Source organism: Pangasianodon hypophthalmus, chromosome 17 (genome assembly GCF_027358585.1).
Source record: "Pangasianodon hypophthalmus isolate fPanHyp1 chromosome 17, fPanHyp1.pri, whole genome shotgun sequence".
Lineage (NCBI taxonomy): Eukaryota > Metazoa > Chordata > Actinopteri > Siluriformes > Pangasiidae > Pangasianodon > Pangasianodon hypophthalmus.
The window spans coordinates 12,725,572-12,753,363 of NC_069726.1; the positions used below are offsets into that span (position 1 = coordinate 12,725,572).

The window sequence follows — 27,792 nt, forward strand, 5'->3', positions numbered from 1 at the left end:
ATGACAGCTGCCAGTCACATTCAGAGGCAAATCAATGAAGAGATATATTGCTATTTTCCACCAGCACCCTCATAATCAATTAATCTATAACATAATCCTTCGTGTCCCCAAAGGCCTTGGGTAATAGTGATGTCTGATTTTCCACTGTTTGTGACTGCAGCATAATCATATTGAGCATAAAGTTCACTTATTATATTAAAGACACTGATTTATATTTTTATCTTATGTTTGAAAACAACACACTGGCTTATTTTCTGATTTGCTGTTATTTGTAAGCCTTTGATTTTCTTGATGCCCACGGCTGATTGTATTGTAAAATCAGCAGAATTGCTAGTCATCACAAAGCAGCACATCCTCACATCTGGTTGTCTTTCTGTGGCAGTGGAAATTACACTTTTTTTTTTTTTTTTTTACAGATTTCCATGATTGTCTTGTAAATACTATGTTGTCTTGCTATTTTCTTACACTGTAATATAACCACATTTAGTGTATTTTCTGTTCTGTTCTTCAGCTGGAGTTCATTGTGACTGACTGACTGACAGACAGACAGACAGACAGATAGACAGATAGATAGATAGATAGATAGATAGTATATTTTTATTGATCCCAGAGGGAAATTATTTTGTAACAACAGTACAAGAACACAGATCATCAAATGATAAGTATAGCAAGTACATAAAATAAAAAGAAAAAAATGAATTAATTAAGCAATATGTAAAGTGATAATAGTGATAATAGGGGCAAGTAAGTCAGTCAGTCAGGCTGTTATGGTGGAAGTGGACAGGATGATAAATCATGTTTAATCATGATAAATCATGATAAATCATCTTGTACACCTACATTCAATCGATCAATTAGATGAAGGTGCAGAATCGTTCTGTCCAACCTGTCACTATTAATCCATTTGCACTGAATATTTTGTAGTTTTAATCTCAATTTTATTCCCCGCCTTGTGTATTTAAGAGTGCAAAACAAATTCTCTAGTTGTATTGAAAACTTGAGATTTACTATCCCATACTGTGATATCAAGCAAAACATATTTTGTTTGACTGGAACACAATTACCAATATTAGTTCAGTAAGAATAAGGTGTTGATTAGTTTTGTATAACAGCAAGGCTCAGACTGTAGTTTTGGCTACAAGGTTTATATCAATGCACTCGTTCTAACGTGATTGGGTTAAAAAAAACATGTCAGTGTCAGTGATTTGTAATAGTTAGAGGTTTTTGGCCACAGGATTGCTGCTTGATGGAGTAACATGCCAAGTGTTACGATTGGGAGACAAAGGCGGAAGCAAGTTCAGATTTTATTTAAATAAAATGCAGCCAGATAACCAAAATCATGAAAACAAACCAGAACAGAGAATACTAGGCAATAAACAAGACTGTAGAACACACAAAGACACACGAACATGACAACAACAGAAGCTTGACAATGAGATGAAACGAGAAAAGGGTGAAACGAGACACAGGTGCGAGTGATTCAAAACATGTGACATGGTCATGTGACATGCAGGGGCTGATGGGTAATGTAGTTCAATACCGATTTTGGTGGTACGACATCGAAGGTGGAGCACGAGCATGGAGTGACGACCACTGTGAAGCTGTTGGGGTGGGAGCCAGAGGAAGGAGCAACGTTCTCCATGACGGGGAGGAGCGATGTGATCAGTGGGGCAGGAAGGCAGAGCGATGTCCTCAGCAGAGCAAGGAGGCGGAGCGACATCCTCAGCAGAGCAAGGAGGTGGATTGACGTCTGAAGTGGAGTAGGGAGAAGGAGTCACACATATGCAGAGGCTGAGATCTGTAATGGCATCCTCTGTGGGGCAGAGGGGCAGAGGAGCACCCTCTGTGGGGCAGAGGGGCAGGGGAAACAGTGAGGCAGAGCGATGTCCTCAGCTGAGCAGGGAGGCAGAGGGACATCCTCAGCCGAGCAGGGAGGTAGAGCAACATCCAAAGTGGGGCAGGGGGCACATGGCTTTGTAAATGAGACTGTGGAACACACAACGACACACGAACATGACAATAACAGAAGATTGACAATGAGATGCTAAAACACAGGAACATACAGTACATAATGGTGCTAATCAGGGTGAAACAAGTGCGAGTTGATTGAAAAGGTGTGAGTGATTGAAAACATGTGACATGGTCATGTGATGTGCTGAGGGTGATGGGTAATGTAGTTCAATGCTGATTTCAGCATAACCATGACAAGCTGCTTTTTTTTCTTATTAACTTCAATAGAGAGAGAGAAAAAAAGAGGCTCTTAATAGAAGTTTATAGAAGTTGTAATATAAGTGATAACAGGAACTAACTTGTTTCATGGATATTCCACAAAATTAAATGTATCTCTAAATAGATAATAGAATAAAAAAAGGATCATACACTGAATTAACTATCCAACTTTAATTTGAAAACTACTTTTCATAATCAGTTGGTTGTGTCCTATCGCTAAATATACACTGTTTGAATGTTTTGCTAATTTTAACTCATAAAAATACAACAAAAACTTTTTTGGAATACCTCCATTGCATTATCTGATCAGTATATAAATTTATAATGGTAAGTATAATGGGTATTATGTTATATTTCATTAGTCTTTAAAATTCCAGTCGTGCAAAAGCAAAAGAAATCATCTCCATCTGCCCTTCTGGCCGAGTGTGCCTGCGGCCTAATGGCGTCATTTGCACTTGCTGATGTGACACTGCCACAACTCTCCATTATAACACGATTACACGGCTAAATTCATTGACTGCACACTTGTCTTCGACGAGTCCAGCAAATTTTTAATGGGTTCCAGTGTAAGCTGCATCCGTCATAAGAGAGATGAAATGTATTTAGGGGGAAACGACATCATGTTTTATTCAATTACACACGAAAGCTCAATTCATCAACTTTTGCAATTAAGTTAAACAGGCACATGCATGAAACATGAGGACAATACAAAGGGGGCTGGCTGCAGAGACTACTGGTTGTACATGGGACCTTAAGAGAGCCTGATTGCCTTCTAATGTGAATATAATGGAATAAATTGTGTTTTGTGGAAAGAATGAAGATAAATATTACGGCTATATTAATGGAGGTTGGTCTAGCTTTTTGTTAGACATAATAAATAGCCAATGGTAATTATTCCATTAGTGGACAATAAAACCTGACAAAGAAAATTGTATGACTCCTGGCTTCAGCTGGATTGTGGGAAATAGCACTAAATGAGGCAGTGTGATGTGATGAATGCATAATATTCTGTATACCTGTTTTGGGATTTATTGCTGCTGTTTTTCAGAATTGCATACAGGCTGCGACCGCCAAGTCTTATTACTTGCAGCAGACGCACAGATGTGTGTGTGTGTGTGTGTGTGTGTCCCTCACCATCATGAGGCACTGCTGGTATTACTTTTCTCTTTCAATCACATCAGAGAAGCACACAGCAGCTTGGACTGAAATCAATGTCTTGGCCACGAATGCTGATTTGCTTAAAGCCTGAAGTGTTATCAAAACATTCAACTTTGTATTCTTGTCTTACTCAGTGTGTCTAAAATTGTGAGAGGTCAAAAGTTACTTAAAAGCCACTTTTTAAGTTTATTTAATTTTTAAAATTTATTTTATTTATTTATTTATTTATTTATTTTACCATAACCACTCTTTGATATAAAAAATGGAAATTTATTCTAGTGTAGGTTTTGGTTGCCACTTGGTAATTGGGGAAAGAATATTATTTTATTCAGCACAGCATTTGGATGAAAATTATAAATCAGATAATTGAGCTCACCAATACACACAGCAAGTTAAGCCTTAACAAATACTCTACTGTAAGGTTATTTCTGGTGATTTAAGCCCACTATTAAGTTGCTATGAGACAACATGATCAAAATCAAACAGATTTACTGGAGGGATGTTATAGAAATGGGTGTGGTGGTGGTGGTGATAGCGGCAGCAGTTGCTCCATTCAAGCACATGGTAAAGTCTATGGCATATGATAATAAAATTATTTGTTATGACCTAACTTAGAGTTGTGTAGAGGTGATTTTAGCACACTGTGTTGTAAACTTATGTTTCATACCACATGTGACTATCTTAAAAATATAGAGATATTTCATTTGTCTTTTCTAATATCTCATGCATTAGGGTTACATTTAAGATTGGAAAAGTCTCAAATTGCTTGAACCTACATTATAGGCTTGGTTTCACGTGTGTACAATGTGTACAACAAACACTACATAATGCAAATGATTTTTATTTACTGCAAGTCATGCTATTAAACACAACCATGAGCCAAGAAGATGTCAGTACTTAATTTTTACCATTATTAATGGCTATTTATATGTGTCTCAGTTGGCTGTTAATGTATACGCTTCATTATTTCCTGATCCACTAAGGAATAGCACCTGTATTAATTAATCATTACGAAAGCTTTAATTAAGTATTAATACAGTATATGCTAATTTTTGGATCTTACAATGAAGTCCTGCTAGATTATTTTCTCATTTTTTCATAGGATAGAAGCACGAATAGTCTAAAAAGTGTAATAATTTAATCATTTAGACAGTCTGACAGTGTGGACAGTTTGTAATTATTATAACTCATTAGGTAAATCAGGTGAATTATTTGCTGTATTCACAAATATGAATAAATCAAGGGTCCTTTTTTCCCTCTACACATTATCTCCCTCTACAAATAAACTCTTGCTAAGCTGTATTTGTTTTTCATTTAGGTTTATGTGTGTTGTTTAGGCTATCTAGCCTATATACACTCACCGAACACACTGAACTCATTGTCATGTTCATGAAACCAGTTTGAGACGACTTTTGCTTTGTGACATGGGGCATTATCATGCTGGAAGTTGCCATTAAAAGATGAGTAAATTGTAGTCATGAAGGGATGTACATGGTCAGCAACAATACTCAAATAAACTGTGGCATTCAAGCGATGATTGATTGGTATTAACAGGCCCAAAGTGTGCCAAGAAAACATTCCCCACACCATTGCACTACCTCCACCAGCCTGGACTGTTGACACAAGGCAGGTTGGGTCCATGGATTAATGCTGCTGGTGCCAAATTCTGACTCTACCATCTGTGCGACTCAGCAGAAATCAAGATTCATCAGACCAGGCTATGTTTTTCCAGTCTTGAACTGTCCAGTTTTGGTGAGCCTGTGCCCGCTGCAGCCTCAGCTTTCTATTCCTGGCTGTCAGAACAGGAACCTGATGTGGTCTTCTGCTGTAGTAGCCCATCCGCTTCAAGGTTCCACATGTTGTGCATTAAGCTGCTTTTCTGCTCACTACAGTTGTACAGAGTAGTTATCTGAGTTACTGTAGCCTTTCTGTCAGCTTGAACCATTCTGGCCATTCTCCAATGACCTCTCTCATCAACAAGGCATTTCCGACGATAGATCTGCCGCTCACTGGGTGTATTTTCTTTATTGCACCATTCTGAGTAAACTCTAGAGTCTGTTTTGGGTGAAAATCCCAGGAGATCAGCAGTTATAGAAATAGAAATATTCAAACCAGCCCGTCTAGCACCAACATCATCATGCCACGGTCAAAATCACTGAGATCACATTTATTTCATTTATGGTTGAGGTGAACATTACCCAAAGCTGCTGGCCCGTATCTGCATGATTTTATGCACTGCACTGCTGCCACACGGGTGGCTGACTAGATAACTGCATGAATGAGTAGGTGTACAGACGCTCCTAATAAAGTGTTCCATGTGTGTATGTCAAAATGTGATTTCCAACATTTTCATCTAACATATAACATGAACCTGTTCATTTTTCTCGCTATTTTTTGTTATTGCATTTTTCCCTATCTTATGGAGCATGACCTTTTGCTTTCTGACTGTGATTTGAAACTGATTAAAAATGGTTTAATTCAGATGTTTTGACAATTGTAAATATGGTCTGCATTATTATTAGCTGTGTTATTTAAGCCATTTGTGAGCTTGCTTGGCTTTACCTGGGAAGTTAATACACTATACTCTATGTACTGCCAAGGTTTGTGATTTTCAATCTAACAGTCATTTTTACAAATCTGAAAATGAATTATTCTGTAGCAAATTCTGTATTATCCTGAACACAGAGCCTCCTCAGTATTAGTCCAATTCAAAGCAACCTAATGGGAAGGTAATAACTCAATTTGGTAGAAGTAGCTGTATGCTTTTTTTTTTCTGTGTAACATGTACACTGGGGTAGAACTGATCAAGAAGCTGTTTTGTGAACATTAAAAAAAAAGATATTTTAACATGCTGTGACTAAATGAAGTGTAAATGTAATGTTGCCATTTTTTGCATCTTTTTTACTATATTGTCGAGCATGACTTGTTGAGGGCTTACTGTCAAACGCAATACAATTTTAAACATACGTTATCCAGTAAGCAGGCACAGGGGAGCCAACTTTGACCTCAAATCGCACCAATGAGAGGTCAGTCACTCCTATGGAATTTGTGGTTACATAATGTTTTCTATTTCGAACGTACTGATGTAAATCAGCAACTATGAAGCTATTATACAAATCTCATTATATAGCCATTCATCTGAGTCAGAAAATAAATCAGATCTTTGGCTAGTCCATCTATGATAATGTCGTACCCTAAATAGTCAACACTAAAAAATAAAAGTTACTTATTAGCCAAAATATTATGGTGTCATATAGACAAGATCATATATTACTTGGCGACACATCAATCAATATATTTGGTAAATCTTTAGAGCCCTTTTTCAAAAGAGAGTCTATTTACAAATCTAGAGACTTTGTGAGCCAATGTTAGGGACTGTCCTGGACTCAATATGGTTCTCAAGCTCACATCACAGCTGCTGGGTATACGAGTTGAGAGAGCAGGTTCGATTGACTCGTGCCTATGTTTCCAACCACCGATCACTGATCACCATTGTTTCCTAATGAACCAACCACTGATCCCCACTGTTCCCAACGACCAATCACTGATCACTATTGTTTGTCTCACCCACACTTCTTTGTTCTTTGTTTTAAACTCTCTTCTTGGCTATATTTACAAACACTAAAAGTGAATTACTCCATGCGTAACCATTTCCTTCATGTCTATTTACAGACTATTCACTATCAATGCTTTTGTTCTAAGTGTTCTTGATAGAAATTAGAACTTTGTAAATAGATAAATTATTGGTTTGACTGTGGGTGTGTCTCTAGCTCCCTAGCTCCCTAGGTCGGTATATTGTGTACACGAGTTCGGGCGCTGGTAAGGACTCTGGCTCACTACACACTGGGACACTGATGACTCAATTTCCAGAGACATGACTATGTACTTGCGTTGTAAAACGTCACCAATGGCATTTATCAACAACAGGCAAGACCCATATCTTTCTGACCTTATATGTAACTAATAAACACTTAAAAGTGACTCAAACAAACCGTATATAGAATTTCAAATACAGTTTTATATTACTAACATAAGTAATCATTTGAGAGCTACAACAATGATAACAAGCTACTTACATCTGTAGACGATGTGAGCATGAGACAGCTGAGTGTTTGTCCTCCATTTTTTCTTTCAAGCCGAGAGGCTTCAGAAAATATGACATCATTTTCAGTAAGGGAACATACTGAGCATCGATGATCCCTGGTTTTTGCTGTGCACTGTGGGATTTTTTTAGGGATTCAGGCAGCCCTTAAAATGTCCGACTCCCTGATCAACACCCTGACTACTGAACTAGGGAACTGATTGAGACCCACTCTATATTTTGTAAAGATGTACATAGATAGTTTGTGGCACCATGATCAAAGACTTCTTTCTATAAGAAACAAGTTTTAATCTCTTCTTTTAAATTCTTCTAAAACTATTCTCACATTCCTTATATATGTCGTAGTTCTTCTTTCGGCTGTTCCCGTTAGGGGTCGCCACAGCGGATCATTAGCCTGCATATTTTGATTTGGCACAGTTTTTATGCCGGATGCTCTTCCTGAAGCAACCCTCCCCAATTTTATCTGGGCTTGGGCCCGGCTCTGGGAGTGCACTGTCGTGTGCAACCCCAGTGACTATGGTTGGTTCCCTGGCCGGCAATCAAACTTGGGCCATGGTGGAGAGAGCACCAAGGCCTAACGACTAGTCCTCCAGGGACTCACATTTCTTATATATAACACATTTTAATAAGCAAATGGTCACGATGACCATTGCTTGAAATGAATGCAGATGATGTCTATGATGTTATCTGGCGACTTCTAGCGACTTTTTGCGCATTAGCTACTTTCCCGTGAAGCAAACTGGCAACACTGGTAGCATGAATTCATGAACATTTGTTAGCCTGCACAGTGTTTTAGAATGTGCTTCTGGTGAATCAACCAAAACTTTGATTAAAAGTTGGATTTAAAAAAAATTAATCAGTAAGATGAATTGTAATAGGGGCATGGTGGCTTAGTGGTTAGTACGTTTGCGTCGCACCTCCAGGGTTGGTGGTTCGATTGATGCCTCCGCCCTGTGTGTGTGTGTGTGTGTGTGTGTGTGTGCATGGATCTTGCATGTTCTCCCCGTGCTTCAGGGGTTTCCTCCAGGTACTCTGGTTTCCTACCCCAGTCCAAAGACATGCACTGTTGGCTGACTGGCATTTCCAAACTGTCCGTAATGGGTGTGATCGTGCCCGGCGATGAGTTGGCACCCTGTGCAGGGTGTCCCATACCTTGTGCAGTGAGTCCCCTGGGATAGGCTCCAGTCTCCCCTGTGTAGGACAAGCGGTACAGAAAATGGATGGAAGGATGAATTGTAATAATGAACGGAATTAGTGAGGTCCATGGTGGATCCGGTGTGTAGGGTTTATGGTGCTCCTGTCTCTTTAAGACGCGCTCCAGCGACACGAGCACTGAAGGGGGCGCGAGGCTGTAGCCGTAGGCGCGCGCTGTGTGGAGCAGCGTTCATTCATTCATCCACTCTGCGAGAGAGAGAGAGTGCGCGAGGACGGAGCGCGAGACCTGCAAACTACCCACGTGAATTAACAACTCACCAAGAGTCGTTTAATTTTGTTTAGAAAAACAAAACAAAGCAAAACAACAAAAGAAGCTGGGTGTTGTGGGTATGAATGTGGAGTTGCTCGCGCTGCTGAAACACACAGGACTGGAGGTCTGAGCCTGAGTGGAGTTAAATGGCCAGATGGTTGAAGGATGTCCGGGAGAGTCAGACTGATCCTGCGGTGTGAACTGTGAAAAAGAAAGAAGAAAAAAAAACTCTTATATATGTGTTGGATGGAGATGCTTATCTTCTTCAGGGTTTGGAAGTGATCAGAACGCTCTCTCCCTCTGCTGTGGATCCTGTGGATGCTGGTCTAACCCGCGCTGCTGCAGGGGGTGATGGAGTTTCCCTGGCCTTTACATGCTTTATCCGTTATATGCATGCTCATCTGCTGTGGACATGGTGAGTTCCAGTTAAAAACTAAAAGTTTAGTGTCCAAAATGGATTCACGGAATCAAAATCGTATGAGTTTATGGGCAAACTCGTATCAAAAAGTTATAAACGGCTCCGGTTTGGGGTTCGCACTGATTACTTCTTTCATAGTCGTTTTAGACGAGACACAAAACAAACGCTGTTACTGCAGTTCTGCGTGCGCTCCGGCTGGATGCTGTGCTTAATGCACACTGATCTGACAGAGAAGATGAAGTTCATATGTGTGTGAAGGTTATAAGCGCTTTATAGGATATTATACACACCATGCAAGGCAAAGTGGAGTTCATAACAAGACACAGCGCCTTGGTTAAGCAGAAAGCTGCTTATCCCTCCTCAAAACAAAAGGCTTTCACCAGCCTGTCCACCTTTTTTTAAAAAAAATTATTTATTTATTTATTTTTGCAGTCTTTAAATTATGATTTCAATCTAGGTCTTTGGTTTTTCTCCATCCCTAAGTGAAGCACAATGAGACAGCCGGCTCTACATTTCTCTGCTCTAAGTAAAGTTTTTAAAGCCTTAAACAACTTTTATTACATTTTTATTTATGATATCATAAGGTTATATGAATATTTAAAATAGATGTATATCTGAACAGATGATTTTAGGTTATTATTCAGTAGACAATCAATAGACAGTAAAGGACTACATTGCCCTTTTGCTAAAAAAATAAAAATACTAAATGAAATCATTATGTAGCTGTTTTCACTAATAATCTATATTATATGCTTTCTCCTGAATAATGTTGGCTGTTTGCTTTAATTATTTTCAGTTTAACTGGCTTTGCTGCTTGGCAATAGCTTGTTTTTATGAGGTAGTAAACATTGTCTGTGAGATTTGTGCCTGATCTGCCAGCCAGCACAGTTGTACAGTGAATCAGGAGGCTACACAGGGACCAAGCAGGGAAATGATATTCAAACCAATACGTAACTGCTGTGAAATAAAAATCTGTGGTCCTGTGGTCTCAGTTGTGACATTTTACTCTCTGTTGACTTTCCGAAAGCTTGGTTCGCACACAGACCGGATCAGTCCAGGCTGAACCTCTGTGCCTGTTTGAATCATTCGGCTGAGAAACTTGGTATAGGTTGGCTGAGCTTGGCAGTGAAACCCTTCAGTCCACTGATGGTCTCTGGAAGCTGTTTTAATCTACCGGTGGTATGCGTGGAGTGGCTGCTGGCTATCTACTCACCCTTTCTCACCTGATAAAAGTGCGGAGAAAAAGAGGCTAGAGTTACACCTAAAGGGCTCAACTTTGTCATAGTCGTCTGCTCTACTCCAGGGCAGTTTGGTGTATGTGTGTGAGCGTGTGTAACTAGAGGAGTTAGAGCAGTTTCTTTTGAAGGGTTTTGAAATAGCCCTGAAACAGCTGTCACTTCTCTCCTGATTGTCCTCAAACTTGCTCTAAATGGGAGTGAGACATAGAGAAGCTCTTTGACTGTGAATAATGATACAGTAAGCGGCGGACGGACCTTAATGGTGTACGTGAGAAAATAGCTGTACAAAATACACACAGTATTTTGTCTTTCCTTGGAGTGAAATCTACGCTGTTTCACTTGAAGTGCCGCAAATGAGCAGTATCTTTCCTATAATCTAAATGAGCATTTTTAGGGATTTAATACCTCCATGTTTATTAATATTTACTGACGTCCTGATGTATAGGGAGCATTGTGTGTGTTTGTCAGAGGATTGGCCCAGAGGGTTGTCTTGCTCACAGTCTCACACAGGCATTCTCCATCTCTTGTCCGTATATACACAATGCGGTCTCGTCAGATAAAAAAAATAGCATCTCCAGCCCTATGTGCTCTGATGTCTCTGTTTGCAGCCTCTGCACACTCGTACTGGCTATCTGATCCTCCGCAGGGCACAATAGAAGCTTCAGACCATCCTACTCTTTTCAACAAGTCCACTGATAAAGCATTCTTCCATGTCAGCACCACTTCAGACAGGCTTCACTGTTATTAAATGAATCCAAAAGTGTATTCCGACATCTGTATCTTATTGATTCAGTATTCGATTCATCATAAATAAGGAGTGTAAGAGCACTTCCTTTGAAAAAAAGGCTTTGTATTATTTAACTTATGGCCTATGGCCTATAGAAAGTGAAATCATATTAGGTTAGTGAGAAGACGTCTGGGTTGATCCTTGTAAAAATCTCGCTCAGGGTTGAATAGGGCCACAACACAAAGCGTCAGCATCAATCTGTCGCTCTTGCGGCCCTGGCTGGCAGTTTAGGACAGCTTAATGGCCACTGCACATTAGTTCCAGTTGTTGTTTTGGTGACCCCAAGGATAGAGACTAAGGGACAAATCCTCAACCTATCAACACAACTGTGAAGTTAATGGTTAGAGTAGAGTTGGGCGATTTTCAGCTTAGTGTACATTGCTCCTTATTAAGGTGTTGACATTTAGAGTTTGTGGGTGGCTTAAAGAAAAAGGCGCAGTGGTATTGTGCCTTTATTGGCAGCAAGGCCAGCACTTGGTAAAATTTGATAAGGTTCAGTGTAAAAATCTGTGTGTGTTTTCTGGAATTTAGGTCTGTTTTGTACTGCCTTGTTGTGCCCCAAGGACAAACTCTGACTTTAATAGTAAAATAAACTCATATCTGCCTGTTTCTGATATAATCTGACAAATGGAAACAGTATTTTTATGGTGGGCGATGTAAGGAACATCTTATCTACTTATCTACATAGACAATTTCTTTCAAATGCATCATGATAATTAGTTTTGCTGATGCTTGCTATCATATAAAAAAAAAACTGTAATGCCACATTAAGTACGTGTCACAAGCAAGGAGTAAAACATGACAGGGCATAATGTTTTTGGAAAATAATCAATGATGGGGTGGTCTGATGCTGGCCAGAAGTTTACTGTTACATTTAATGTTGTGGAATGGTCTCAGAATATGTTCCTTATGTTATCACTTATGTTATAACAGCACTACTTTCTTTTTAAGTTAATAAGACAGGAAAAAAATATGCAGCTTATTACTGAGAAACTCTTTCATCCTGAAGAGGCTTCACCTCTTCTTTGTTAAATGCATATTTTTAAATCAGCTCAGATTACGTGAAGTGTCCATTATACAAATCCTTGTGAATGAGCTGTTACTCTAGAAACGATAATATAAAATACAATAAGATGTACATTTATATAAACCTCAGATTTGCACCTTCTGATCAGTTAGATTTAAGAATTCAACCTTGTTGTGGTATAAAGGTATTTAACAAGGAACAAAAGGGAGACAATCAAATTGGTAAAAAAATAAATAAATAAATCCAATGATACACATGATATTCTCAGAAAAGTTCATTGTGATGTTATTTATCACAATATCAATATCATATTATCAGATTTCCCAGCCCATCCATCACTTCATTCATCTGGAAACATTCTTGTTTACAAAGGGTAAAATAAATAAGGTAAACCATGAAGCATTACATTACTAGCTACATGAAACATATAGCTACATTACTAGCTATATGGAACACATAAAAACAATCAGACATCAGACTCAGTAACTAAAGCCCCAGATATTAACAAAAAATATACATGATGGTGATCTTCTTGACACGTTGCTCTTTATTTGAATTATATCATCTCAGAGTCTGCCCTTCCAGGATTTGTCAACAAAAAAATGTCAATAACTTCTGGAAGTGAATCCAGTCAGGGACATCACCATTATCTATGTTTTAGTCTAGAGTTATTGAGCCTGTTATTGTTCCTGGGTGGCATATCACTGTTTAAAAAAAAAAGATTACAAGCCTATACAAGACTATACAGTTTACAAGCATGTGTAAACTGTATTCTGATAGTTGAGAAACAGAGATTATAGAGCTCAGTTCAGATGTGTGCTGATTTTCCCCTGTCTGGCTCCGACGTCTCTCGGTATCAGAGTCAACACTCTCAAACTGAGCTGTCTCCACTACTCAAACAGCAGGAGTGTGTTTTGTGTGTTTGCATACAATGAGTTTGTGTGCCATCCTTTGAGGCCTCAGTGTATCATCTGAGATTTGGTGACTGTGTTTTCTTTCTCGCTGTTTGCTTGGTGAACTGAATAAACTCAACCGAGAGAGAGAGAGCGAGAGAGAGAGAGAAAGAGAGAGTGTGTGAGTGAGTGTGTTGCGCTTCTGAAGGACACTGTAAACAGTAGGCCTCAAGGCCATGTGTGCTCTCTCATCAGGAGCCCTGAAACTAATGACACAGTCTCTGTCTGCACTCACAAACATACGCGCACACATACACGTGCACACAGCAAGCATACACACTCCCTCTATTTACTCCACAATCGCACTATCCCTGCTTTTTTTGCTGTGATTTGTCAGCGGCTCCCTGACACTGTCATCAAACTGGAACAGGCTGGAAGAGCTTTTGAACAAAAAAATCCAAACACTTGCTTTTGCTATGAGTTTAGAATGACTTTTAGGCTATTTGGCACAGGTTATTACTGGCACAATTGTTGTTTAATGGGTGTGCCAATGGAAATTGCAGCTTGTGAGTTGATTGTATTGATCGCCCAAAGCAATGTGAAGGATAGACTGAATGTGCCTCAGACTGTCTTTATTTCTGCTGAAAATTTTCAAGTGCTAGCTTTTGAACCTTGGCGAACCTTTTTATTTCAGCAAACACTAGGCAGCACAGACTGATTTGATCAGCTTTCTTCTATGAGAAATTATTTCCTACAGGAATGGTAATGGGCTGCTTTGCATTAACAAGTTTCCTGAAAGGAAAGCATTATTAGGTCAGCTAAGTGAAACAGAAAATGTCAATGATATTACTTTTCTTGCACTCAATCCAGACAGATAGTTATAGAAAGCTTAGCTGATCCATTTAGAAAGTATCTAATCTATAGGAACATTTATAGCTATAGGAATAAGTAATTTTTTTTTTTATTTCTTCTCACTATGTACAGTAGTATTTTGCTGTTATATCTGGTTTAACAGTTGTAACAACTTTCAAGCCTGATAGTAAGCTAAAATAAGGATTCAAACAAAATAATCACCTACTCAATATGTGAAATACCAGAGGTGTGAAAGCACCACTTGACTTAATTGGTTTTAAGTGTCAATTCTAAATTTAGAGTTTCTGTAGCAAAGTATATTCTTGCAGATTAATCCACTGTAAAACATGTAAACATTTTTTCCTGGGTGCTCTTATCTAATCTATGGATTATATTCAATGTTTTGGGTAGTTTAGGGGTTTTCCCAGCCCCTCATTTTGACCATTTCCTGTGGTAATCATCCAGCATCAAGGAAACAAAAAATATCCTGGCTGAGATCTGTTATCTTCTGGAGCAAATTCAGGGGGAGGGGGGTGGTTGGTGAAGGAGAATGTTAATGATGATACATGCACTGCAGTGCAAATTGAATATGCAGATACTAATGATTACATGTCTATTTTAAAATCTGTCAGTCTGTGCAGTGCCAACGCTTGAGTCGTGTTTGTAATTTCCAAAATGTGACTTCTGCTATACTTATTTATAGCAATTTGTTTTGCTAAGAGCGAGGTTGGTTATTTCCAGTGAGGAATCATGCTGCTGGGGATCGGTGGTTTAGTTTTCAGGCGAATGATCAATATGTTTGTTGTTTTTTCCCTGGTTTCCTTGTTGAATAATACCTGAAACGGAAAGCCCCCAGTGTGGAGAGATGAAGAGAGGAAACGGCGTTCTGACAGAACCTTTCAGGTGTCAGCTCACTGCCTTCAAACCAACTGCTGTGCTTAGCAAAAAACTTCAAGAAACCACCTTTGCCAAAACTTTCAGACTGCTATCATTACTACTGTATGAAACATTCTTGACTGGAATTAGTCACACAGACGTAACGAGCCCTCCTCCAAACCAAACATGGTGGATCTATATGGGCACTTGAGGCAGGCAGGAAGTGTAGAGGTGGGATTCCGTAGAGATTAATCTACTGCAGCGAGGAGGTTTGTGGGCCACCACTGGGAGGACCAGGAAACTGATGCTATCTGTGCCAGCTGTGGTATGCTGACTACTCTAGTAAAAGCCTCGTTCTCCATAGCCAAATCACCAGAGAGATCTGTTTCAGGAGGCCCTTGTTCAAGCAGCTGCTTCGAGGCTCCACTGTCTTTACTCATGCACAATTTAGCATTCATACCCCACTTCTCCTCTTCCTGCATCTCCACAGGAAAACTCAAGCTCCCCTCCTGAGATATGCGATACTATCCACATATATTCCAGATGTATTTTTCATTGGCTATGAGAGCTAGAATTAAACATGGTCAGAATGAAAAGACTGCGGTGTTGTTGTGTGATGACCTTGTAGAGAAGGAGTAGAGAATCAGAGCAAACTCCAGAAACTATCCGCAGAACAGTTTGGAGGAAAATGTAAGCAAAATCCAAAAGGTTAAGGGGCAAAACTTAAGTATTTCTGTGTTTTGATTGCTTTCAGCATCTCTGAGTTACAAGCAAAAAAGGAGAAAAAGCCAGAGGCAGTCTGGACCATGTCTGAGTTGCAGCTCTGGGTACAGTCTTGTCTTTTTTTTCCGAGCTATCCCACAGAGAGTGAGAACGCAAGGTTACACTACCTTCTTTCACTATCTTCTATTAAAGCTCCACAGAAAAAAAAATCAATACCATCTACTGAGCAGTACTAATACCCACTGGCTCAAGCTTTTGGATTTTCTTTTTTTGATTTATTGCTGAGTTGCCAAAGCTTTGAGCAGCATAATGATGAAATTTTGTTGAAAGATTGATGCGATTAGAAATCCATCTATGGGATGCATTTAATATTTAGATTCTCATCTTCAGGCTTGAACTATTCTCTGACATTTTGCTTAAAATGAATACAGACACTCATCAATAATGTTCCCTATATCGGATTGACTGTAATCCCAAGGTACGCTTTGAGTAATTATTTATTAGCCATAATATTTAATAAAAAAATTTCAAAAGGCAGTTTCCTTTCCTTATGAACATCTTGAAAAGTGTCAAAATTACACTTGTAAAAAAGTTTAACCTGCCACGGTTATTGCCTAACTTTGAACTACATCAAAGCTCATATAACAGACAAATCCTGAACCCATCATAGACCAGAATTTTTATTTTCGTGAGGATACATGACACCTCACCGTCTCTTCCTATTTGAATGAGAGATCCTAAACCTTGCCACAAATACACCTCCTGAATTCTTCAGAAGACTTCTCATAAGTTATGTGAGAACTCCCTAAGGTGAAAGGTTTTTTTTTTTGTTCACTTTTTTAAAAGTTGTCACAGGATTTCCTGACTGCCAGTTTGTTTAATCCATCCACAGTTCTCCAGGCTTAGGCTGAAGAACTGTTTGTCCCTGAGGAGAGCACAGCCTCTGCTGTGTAATTTCCTACGAGCCATGTGACTGGTCCATTTCATCCTCCCTTCTTCCCCCTTAGTGAAGGGACATAGCTTTATGGCTTTGGGTTTGTATTCTTATGCAAGTGTCCCTTTGTTGTGCCTGAGTGCAAAGAAAAGTTTGTCGAAGAAAGGGTGCTCAAGGAGACACCCCCACCTCCTAATTGAACGCAGGCAGTGAATGAACATTTGCAAATCAATTCCCAGAAACTAGGAGAAAAACAGAAGGAGGGAGACTGTAAAACAACAAAGTTAGGTTCAGGGGGATGGATGCCTACTGAAAAGAATTGCAGATGAAGCTGAAAAAAGAAAGTTATCCTTCTCTGATGCCTTGGTGTTATGTTTCTCTGTTCCTGTTAAAAGCCTGGCCTGTCAGATCCACATACAGTAGGATTTTTATTTTTTTTCAGTGCAGAAGCGCTAGTGCTCCTGCTGTGATCACGCTTTCATTCCTGTCATGGATCAGTGCTTACAGAATTAAATTTTAAAGGTGCAGTTAAGACATATCTTTTTTAGGTATTTAAGATCTACAAAAGTTCCATTTGTATGAAGTTTTATTACCTGATAACAGAAATGCTAATTCAGCCAGATACTCTGATACTTTATATCTTAATTCTCATTAAGGTCATTAGTCTTAAGTCTCTTCTGTATGTGTGATTACCTCAAGGCACTCACACATGCTTCAAAAGAGAGGACAATTATTGGATTGACCTCTGACCTATTCCTGAATGGTTACCATGGGAATGGCATCTCCACACAGAATATGCGGCATATTTGCATATCATTAGGATTCTCCACTCATCGATGTTAATTCCTTATTTTGTACTCCATACAATATTACTATCATTTAAAGTCAAGCTTCAAGTGTAGCGTGTTCTTATGTCTTTTGTCGTCCTTGTTACTTTTGGACACTTCTTGCTGGAGCATAAGTCATGGTGATTTGTGGCAGTCTTGTTCTGTGGAGATCTTATTCCGCCACAGCTCCCACCCACCCCCGGTAGAGGAGATAAATCTGCTTAGTGCTAAAAGCCCATTCGGAGAGATCAGAGGAGTTGGCAGGACCCCGGCTTCACTCTCAGAACTGGCATTCACATCCTGTCCTTGCTCAAGACAACAAGGTCAAACATTCACTCAAGCGTAAGTGCTGTGTAAGTTAGAGAGCATGGCGCATGAGCTCAGCAATACTTCTGCATGCTCAATCACTCTCACTGACCAAATTTATCGTGCCAGTATAGCCTCATGATTGCAAATTCACCCGACGGAAAAGTTACTAACAGTTAAGATGAGACTGAGTGCCAGGATTTAGTGGTGTTGTAGAACCTAATTTGAATGAAACCCAAAAATAGCAATCTTGCTGATCTGAATATTCTATGAATTTTGTATACAGGGATGGACAAATCATGAATTTCTTAGTAGCTCACCAGGCAAGTAAACGCACCAATATGCAGCTCAGTCTCATGTTTTGGTTGCCCAGAAACTGACTATCATGTTTGTGGTCTTGTCAAAAAGTCAGCAGGTCTTTGGACAATGTTTTGGCTATGATATGTGGTGTTTTGTTCTGGCGTTACACATAAAATTTAGTATTTGCATCTGGGGTGCGTCTTTGTTTTCCGTCAACATGTTCAACCTTGAGGTGAATGTTATTTAGTAAGCAGGAGAGTTATGACAGCTTTACGCTGCAATTTATTTTGCTGCGATACCTGCGTGTCCCTGATTCTGAAGAGATGCATGTGAATTTGGAACAAGTGGCATGCTCTGTAGTTACAGCATCAAGGTGCATCTCAGTACTGTGAAGTGCTTTAACATGGCTACGTACCGAACAAAAACCTTCACAAATCAATAAAAGGAAGTTTTTTTTCTTTTTCTGGTTGTTGAACCCACTTATCCACCAGGCAGCTATAAATAAAAACAGGGAGACAGGGCTACTGATTTGTCAGTCCCTGGTATAAGAGCTAGCGTAGCTTAAGATTTCTTACTGTACATGGTATCAAGGATAGTGGAAACTTGCTTTTATACTTATTTCTCAAGTCTAAAGCCCTGTAAGGATGAATTTAGTGTGTGTATGGCCATTTTTCTGTGTGAATAGCTCAGAGATTCTCTAAGAGATGTCCCCTATGGCATAAAAGCACTCCAGAAAGCCCTGCTTCCTAAGTGTGTATCCCTCTGACAATGTGCTAAACCATGGGTTCTAAAAGTCTCTATATCCTCAAAAACGTTATTCTCTATTTACAAATTTGGTGGTCATTTTCCATGAATCTACAGCTATGTGATATCTGCATACCAAATGCTCTATCATGGGTCAAACATGCTAATGCTTAAAAAGTAGTTTTGTTAAATAGTGGATGTGCTTTCTGTAAGTGGGTTATTTGCCTTTGACTTATTGCAGCTCAGAATCAGCTAGCCTCTACGCTCCAGCTTCTATCCCGTTTAGCTCGTTTTACACTCACAAGTACTTTCCCTTTAAAGTCCCCTATGTTACATCTCCTCTGTGGCAGGTCCACGCATTTGGCCTGTAATATTTATAAAGCTGCTCTCTGACTCCGTGCCTGCTGAGCCTCTCCTCCACCCCCTGCCAACCACAGTCTGTTCGATGCTCTATATGTGTCTGCTAAAAGCTATTAGCCAAGCCCTGGTGGTCTTCTCTCACTTCACCCAGCAGGCCAGAAGGCTTTTTGTTTTCAGAGGCAGAAAGGGTAAGAGGCTTGGGGATTCAGTGGTGAGCTAGTCTGTACACAACTCAGTGGCTGGGCTTCTGCTCTCTAATGTACTCACTCTCTAAGGTCACTGTGTCATTTTAAAAAAACAGACAGGGAATGTTTTTGTTGTAGCTTACATTCGTTACTAGCTCAAGGGCTATTTTACTCAAAACTTTACTGGCAAGAAATGGAAGTTAGAAATATGTTGAAGTGGTTTGAATTTGTCTTCAAGTGCCCCGAGTGGTAAACGATAGAGGTCCAAAAAAGGCTGTCTTTCAACTCCAGGTAATTGGTTTGAGTGGGATACCAGCAAATTCTGCCTTATCTCCTCTATCTCCTAAAAAGCATTTGCCCTTTGTTCATAATCCTATCGAGCCCTGGAGGATTTAGTGGAAGGGAAAGGTATTTGCCCAGTGGAACTGAAACGGCCTTATCAGAAATATCTTACACCTGTGTATGTCAGGAGCTGAGCAGGCAGCTTCTCATCGCTTTCTTCCTTTCCACCAGAAATCTGGGCTGCTGTCCATACAAAGCTTAAACCATATTATTAACCCTGGTATAATTATCATCATCAGAAAGAATTCAGTAATTACTCTGACAGCCACTAAGTGCAGTGGCTTCTGAATTTATTGCCACGTCTTTCCCAATGGTTAAAATTCACCTGGTCTGTTTTCACTTGCAGCTGAAATTGCAACCAGCACACTAATTCAAAAAAAGCAAAAAAAATCAATTTAAAATCCTTTTGAAAATCTGATGAAATGATCACCTCCTCTCTTTTACAAGCTCGTACAAAAATACACTGGCAATCAGGATGAATACAAATGTGACTTGAAACACAAGACAAAATTACTCCCGTGATCCTATTCCACTTTCCTCCCACGGAAACGCTTTTCTGTGGCAACTGTTGAATGTGGAGCGTGTCATTTTGTGCCACCCAATTTAAACACTATACATCAGAGCCATGCATATATAATGTGTCTTCATTTTACTCAGCCAAGTCCTGCCAGAAATAGTTTTTTTTTTAATTCGTGCCAATCGCAGCTTGCATAAATGACCTGCCGAGAGCCGGCATGCCGAGTGCAGACTTATGAGCTGAGTTTGATCATTTCTGATGGAGTTTTTTTTTTTATATGTTCTAATTTTAATTATGTCTGTTTTTTCTAGACTGCCCTCCACTAATTATTTAACCCTCCCACTTTAATGAATCAGATTTGATAATTCTTGATACAGCATGATAAATCTGTTTGTTCTAAGCATCCACTCTTATTCATGAATCCCCTCTCATCGCAGGATCTCGGCCAAGGTTGGAGGACGCACCTCCGCGAATCGTGGAGCATCCTTCAGACCTGATTGTATCGAAAGGAGAGCCGGCGACGCTGAACTGTAAGGCTGAGGGCCGGCCGACACCCATGGTAGAGTGGTATAAAGATGGAGAGAGGGTGGAGACAGACCGCGAGGACCCTCGCTCGCACCGCATGCTGCTCCCTACAGGTTCACTCTTCTTCCTCAGGATTGTGCACGGACGCCGGAGCAAGCCAGATGAAGGTGTATATGTGTGTGTAGCCAGGAACTACCTGGGAGAAGCCGTCAGTCGCAATGCATCTTTGGAAGTTGCAAGTAAGCTGGCATGTTTGATACTTTCTATTTTTCTCCCTTTATTAGTTACACTTACTGTCAGAAGTTTTCCAGTTATTCAGGTCGATGAACTGTGTAGTTGCAGTAAGTAATAGTGTGTTGTATTCATGAAGATATTTTGGCACTCATCCTAGGGGCTTCATCTGCTGTCTCTTTCCCTCTTTTTCCTTCTGGTATTCTCTTTCTTTTTCTCTTTCTCCTCTGCCTCTCTGACATTACCCAGCTTCTTTTTTTTTAGCTAATCATTTACCTTTAGGTTTATCACATCCTAGTGTGAGAGTAACTGCTGGTCTTAGACGATATAGGCTTGTGCGATATAATGATTTAATCATCTCTGCACGATATTACACTGCCACAATATCCACTGACGTTTACTCTGGTTATATTATATTATATTATATTATATTATATTATATTATATTATATTATATTATATTATATTATATTATATCAAATTATATTATATCATATTATATTATATTATATCAAATTATAAGACATGCCAATCGTACACATTTTGCACAGGAGCGTAACATAATCACTCAAAAGTACTTAAAAAGAGCAGCCTTTGTCTCCCCAATAAAAAATATGAATCTATAATAAATTACATAGGTGGTTTGAACTCTCGGATATTAACTAAAACTGTCTGGAAGCCCTGCCCCCTTCCCCCGTCTCACATGCTCTCATCTGGACTCGTAGGCTGCCTTGCTTTCTGTCCATGGAGAATGGCTTGAGTTCATTAATGTGAATTAAAATCTATCAGTATATGTTAAATTTAGCTGATATTAGACAAGTATATACAGTATTTAAATATCAGTTAACTATACAGTGTTTATTGCAGACGTCACCAAAATTCTTCTGCTTAAAAGTGTAAAATCTAACAGTTTGGACGATTCAATCGTTTATCACAATTTTTTAAATGATAAATTGCAAGCAGGGAAAAGTCAATATCACACAAGCCTATAGGATCTGATTTGTAAAATCAGGATAGATGGATGGCAGAAGAATATATGAAAGAGCCGTACAGTAGAAAAGAATGAGAGATTTGTGATGCTGGCTGCTTCCAGGTAACAGATGTTCGTTCAAACCACATCTTCGTTCTCAGGGAACATCTCCAGGCTCTAACAGAAGGACTTCTTATATCCAGTGTGGTATAATCAAATATAGGTGGCACGATTTGATTACCATCATTCGATTATCGGGTAACCAGATCATGTGTTTATAACATTGTGTCTTTTCCCTTTATTTAAAAAAAAGGCAGTGTGTTATGCCTGAGATTCACAGAAAACAGAGTGATGAGCTAGACTGAGTTTAACTTAAAGAGACTGACAGTCTTCTGTTTGGACAACTCTGTCTTTGTTTACTTACTGTCTTTAGAGACATGCTGTAGCCCTGATCTGGTGTTGGTTGCCCTCAAGACAGACTGTTTAAATGCTTTACCATCTGCTGAGCGTGGTAGATGAGGGTTAATATGCCTCGCTTACTCCCACTCCCGGGAGAGAGACGGGTGGTCTGCCAAACTAAAATAGTGTTTCTGGATAGTTAAGAATTCAGAAAATTACAGTCTTCTCTTTTTATTTTATTTTTTTTTTGCTGTATGTACTTGGCAGATTGAAACACGTTACCTTGAATCCAAGGAATCTATTTTTCACTCTGCAGATTTATATGACCTTCATGGCTTGTGTGATAAAAGTGATTAAAGAAAAACATTCAATAGCTGCTTTCTCATCTTCTAATGTTTTATAGGGTTTAGTGCTTAAACAAATTGGCCCTTTATTTATAAGTGAACTCTTCACCTTTTTTTATGCAACACAACAATAAATCTGAGGCTTGCGTAATGATATTACAGAAAATATGAATCTATGTTTGCAGAGTTCAATGAAAGCGCTTTACCACATATCACTTCCCAGGCTCATTTGCGGGTTCATTTTGAGTTCATGCTGATGTTTGCCGAGTTGCATTATGAGTACTGCTAATCAGAGAGCTGAAATTACACAAAGGGGCTTTCGTAATCAGTGGTTTCCTTACAAAATTACTTTCAGAAATAATAATCTGTAAGTGTCTGATTTATGATACCACCATGTCCAAATCAAATGATTGCATAGAATCTTCACTGTCCTACATAATGTTCATAAAAAAAAGGTGGTGTTGGAAAACCCTGATACAGAGCAGTTTGTGTATAAATATGAGTTGGAATCTGAAATTGTTTTGATTTAAAATTTTTATTTTGCGCTGTCTAGTCACAGCATATTCATTTTAGGGTTAGCGCCTTTTAGCGCATATTGACAGTGCTGTGACATAAGCTGTCTTCAGAGCCTGTCTCTAACCTTTGTACATATCAAAGCAGTGCCATCTAAGCCACTGACTTATGAGATGTCATAGGCAGCAAGGTATCAAGTCAGTCCCTTAAGTTTACCAAAAAAAGAAGAGGATTAAGATATTTTTATTTTGGGGAAAAAAAAAATCAAGCTAGCTAGTTACCTGATGCTGATGTGCCCTCACTGAATAAAGGCCTGAGTCAGATGAGTGTATGTAATTCTAGAAATCACTTCAGTAATCACAGAATAACACAATAAGCCATGAGAGAGTGTGTGTGTGTGTGTGTGTGTGTGTGTGTGTGTGACACTGATTTTATCGCAGCTAAGCATGACATGAAAGAGCGACTAAAACCTGTGAGAAAATTACTGTAACACACACAGTTGAGTGGCTTATTGCTTTTATAAAATGGTGACAAAAACCATATGAATAAATCCAGTGTTTAATAACTAATTTAATGTGTTTATTTGCAATAAACAATTCTTCAATTCATGTAGTCTGTTAATAGTAAGCTTTGGTTGCTAAATAATATAACAGACAAAGATTAGGGCATTCTTTGGACAGAATAATGGCTTAGGTGTAACAGTTTTTTTGGTTTAGAATCTGGCACATACAGAATTCAAATATTGTGCTAAGGTGTGTGTATATTGAGGACTTAACAATGGTTCGAATGTGGCTCAGCCAGTCAGATTTAGGAACTAAATCTATCCATTTGATTTTTTTCTAGATTTAGGATGCTTGTCTGGTTTAGACGTTTAGGAGCATACCAACCTTTTCATGCTGCTGTCAGTGTTCCTCGTGGGACTTTAGTCATCTCTCTCAGTTAAGAGACAAGAATCCTGCTTATTCTCTAGTGAGTTCTGAGTCTGAGCTTCCTTCTGCTACTTCAGAAGGAGAGAGAGCTAGAAGGAGACACCAAGCAAAGGTTCTGTCTGTGTAAAATAATGAAGGGATATGACACAATGAGCTAATCTGCTATCAAACATAAAGTCTGTGTAGCTCATACTGACCATGACTTTGCTTTTATATTGAAGCACAGTGTCAGTTTAGTCGAGACCATCTATAGGCTGAGGCAGTTGCGATGATCAAACGAAATGCCCCATATGGCAGGTGCTTCATGTTCATTGTTAAGCCGTCTCAGGTTAATGGTGGAGTGATTGAGTAAAGCCCATGGGCACATTCTGGATTGGTGGCAGCATTCTGGAGAGAGACAGTGGGAGGGGAGGGGGTTGAACCATGGGGACTCCCACTGCCAGCGCTGGCATGGCATCAGTGAGCCTTGCTCCAGCAGGGCATGGAGCCAGAAGGCAGGTGGCGGGCAGGAGCTGAGGGGCATAGGGCTCTTCAGCTGCTGCTCGGGCCTGCCACACTGCTGGTGTAGGGCACAGGAGGTGGAGCCCATGGGGGGAGATGTAGAGAGGGGATGTGGTGGAGAAAAAGGTGGGAGCCAGTAAGAGTGAAGTACACAGAGAATAAGGGCTAAGAAGGAGTGGGAGAGACTGAGAGCGAGAGAGAGAAAGAGAGAGAGGTGGAGAGAGGAGTGGAGTGAGGACCTCAAATGCCAAATGGCTCCATCTGGCAGCAGCAGGCAGCATGTTGTACATTATGGGGGCACTGATGAGAGGCGTGCTGGAGAGCAGCGACAGGCAGCGGCTCAGTGTGTGTGTGGGAGTGCATGAATGCACACAGGAAGAGACTCAGTTACTCTGCTAAGCCTTTACATGCCATTTTTGTAAGATGATATTTATGGCAGTGAGGGTATTTTCATGTATACTCTGTTATAAGCTTAGATGAACAAGCTGCAGTTTAGATGATATGGAGCGGCAAACAGTAGCTGCTTTGCAGTAAATGAGGGATGAAAGTGACTGTTCTTGATGGTGCGCTTCTGTTTATCAATTTTGAATGGTTAATTTGGCTTGTGCTGTTGATGTGATTGATGTGTTCATGGTTTGTACCTGATGGAGAATCATTCTGGAATTATATCACTAGATAGTTGCAGTACCAGTTGATTGTTATGGATTATGTTGCTGTTTTCAATGTTAGTGTCCTCTCAAAGGACCTGAAACTTGAAAGCTGAAATGTGCGGTTATTGCAGAATGCAAATGCATAATTGCAATGTGTTTTATTTAGGACAAGCGAAGAATCTTTGTCAAAGTCTGTAGCACACAGGTAGGCAACATTAAACAAGGATAATTCGTAAACAGAAAACAAAACCACTAGCACTGGTTAAAATAACCAACCTAGTTAAGCGGAGACACAGAACAGGTGAACACATTAGGGTAATTGACCAATCATGACAGGGGAGTAGACAGGAATAGGATTGAAAAAAATAAGACATGGCATAAAATAAACAAAAGCAGCAGTGAACTCAAGACACAAGAGCAGCATAGCACACTGAGATTTGCGACATTTTGCTTTTCCATAATTTCCCTGCAAATGCAGTAAATAGTTGACAACCATATAAACCAATAATATTATGCCATGTCTCACCTTCACTATTCATGACCCTGACTCCATGCTCTGATACCCAGTTTTGCTGAGGGCATTTGGATGAGTCATAGTCATGTGATCTTCTGAAAGGAGGTTATGTGGAGGTCAGGGCTGATTTCCATGGGAACAGGTGAGGGCAAAGTGGCAGCTGTCCCAAGAAATGCTGGGAATGAACATGTGAAAGGAGAACCTGAGAATCATTGTTTTGATTGGCTGAGAGTGGGGATTTTCTCACATTGTGGAATTTCACTGGCAATGACCATAACCTGAGTCGATGTTCCCATAAACAATCATTTTAGAGAAACATCAGTTTTAAGCATTCTTTTTTTCATAAATTAGGTAGGATCTATTTTGCCATTAATCAAAGTCAAAACAGCCAACCATTTGTAATAAATATATTAGTGTAAGTATTTTTACTGAGTTTTTAGCACAAATAACCCTGTTCTAGTGTGAGTGCAGATAGCTGCCATGTATGACCTGACACGTCCTTCTCAAGCGTGGTACATGCTGTGTTGAGTAGCCATTATAGACAACTGAACTCACCCTGTAAAATTCAGTGTAATGTCAGTTAGGTTTCAAAAACACTATGTTTTCACAGCTTGATTGAGAATTTAAGGCAGGGCTATTCAACCAGGTCCAGTTACATAAAAATAAGCAACTAACGTAATGATATCAGGTGATTAGTTCATGAATGTAAATAAGAGAATTTGAAGCTCTATGGACTCAACAGAGAGAATAACTATATACTACTTTGTTCATTCAGTTTTCATTGTCAACTGTATTTTTAAACAAGGCATGTCACTGGTTTACTAATGCAACAAAAGTGAAAAATCTATGAAAGTCTGTGAAAACTCTCCCCTTTTTAAGCTAATGTCTCTAACCACAACAGAAAATCTGCTACAGAAGCCACAGTGGTTCATGGTTTCATGGAGTCACTGGATGTCTGCCAGTTTTTTCATAAGTTGGTCAGTTTTGCTGTAGTATTTTTCAAGTACTCAGTTTGATCCACTGAAATACTTTGTTGGGTCCACATCTGGACCGCCTGGTCTACCAGTTGATGACCCCTGCTTTAAGGAGTTTTTTTAGGTGTGGAATACAGTGTTTAAACCAGGCTCTGTGGGGTCTGGTGTTTTGGGCTGGTCTCTTGGGGATTAAGCAGGGGCGACAACACAGATAAGACTGTCTGCTTTCAGGTCAGCTAGGCCAGGCTGAAGCCACAGAAATGGTGACTTATGTGCATCAGGGCGTGCACTCTGCTCCAGGGCTGGCTGCCGTCGGCGCTATTAAACCCAGAGAGTGCAGCAAACAGGATTGTTTTGAAAAGGTCTGGCGTTAAAAAGTCTTCAGCGTAAATCAGTGATAAAGTGTTACTGGCAAAGGGAATATTGAAAAGCATTTTAATTTCATCTCATCAGTGCAAAGTGTGTTAGACCTAATGGTTTGTCACACCCAGATTTTATATAGCAGTAAAAACTAAATGAATAAGATCTGAGCAATGTTCCTTACTTTGAGGCTGAAAGTTCAATTTAGGTAAGCGAAAGTGTTGCTGAGCTATGACATATCAAAATACTTTTGCATACTTTGTAAGGTTAATGCGGAAATCAAAATAATGCTGCATCATTATATTGTGATCACATGGACTCTGGTCCTTCGACATTGTCTTATTTTGGTATGGTGTGGTCCGTGGCAGTTTTGCACACTCTCTGACCCTCTGTGTGTGTCCAAGCAGCAGTAATGAGATCACTTAGCCTGGTGGGCCATAGGGGTCAGGGAGACTGCTGACAGGGTGGGGTCATACGGACAGAGGAAGTCTCATCCCTTGTATAGCCTTCGTACTTAATTAAAGCGGGGACTGGAGTGCCCACCCGGCACTGCTGACTGCTAAATAGAGAGAGAGAGAGGGAGGCAAAAGGAGCAGGGT

At 39.7% G+C, this 27,792-nt stretch overlaps 1 protein-coding gene across 2 annotated transcripts in view; it reads left to right on the forward strand.

Annotated features, from left to right (window-relative positions):
• The window catches only part of robo3 (roundabout, axon guidance receptor, homolog 3 (Drosophila)), a 152,062-nt gene that overhangs the window by 65,261 nt on the left and 59,009 nt on the right, over window positions 1-27,792 (forward strand). Inside the window, exons 1-2 of one of the 2 annotated variants that reach the window (XM_053241135.1) lie at window positions 8,847-9,369; window positions 20,721-21,047. In XM_053241135.1, coding sequence (XP_053097110.1) covers window positions 9,306-9,369; window positions 20,721-21,047 — 391 coding nt within the window. In that variant the 5' untranslated portion in view covers window positions 8,847-9,305. Of the gene's footprint in view, window positions 1-8,846; window positions 9,370-20,720; window positions 21,048-27,792 lie in introns of those variants that run through there. The other variant, XM_026941833.3, reaches the window with a different exon arrangement.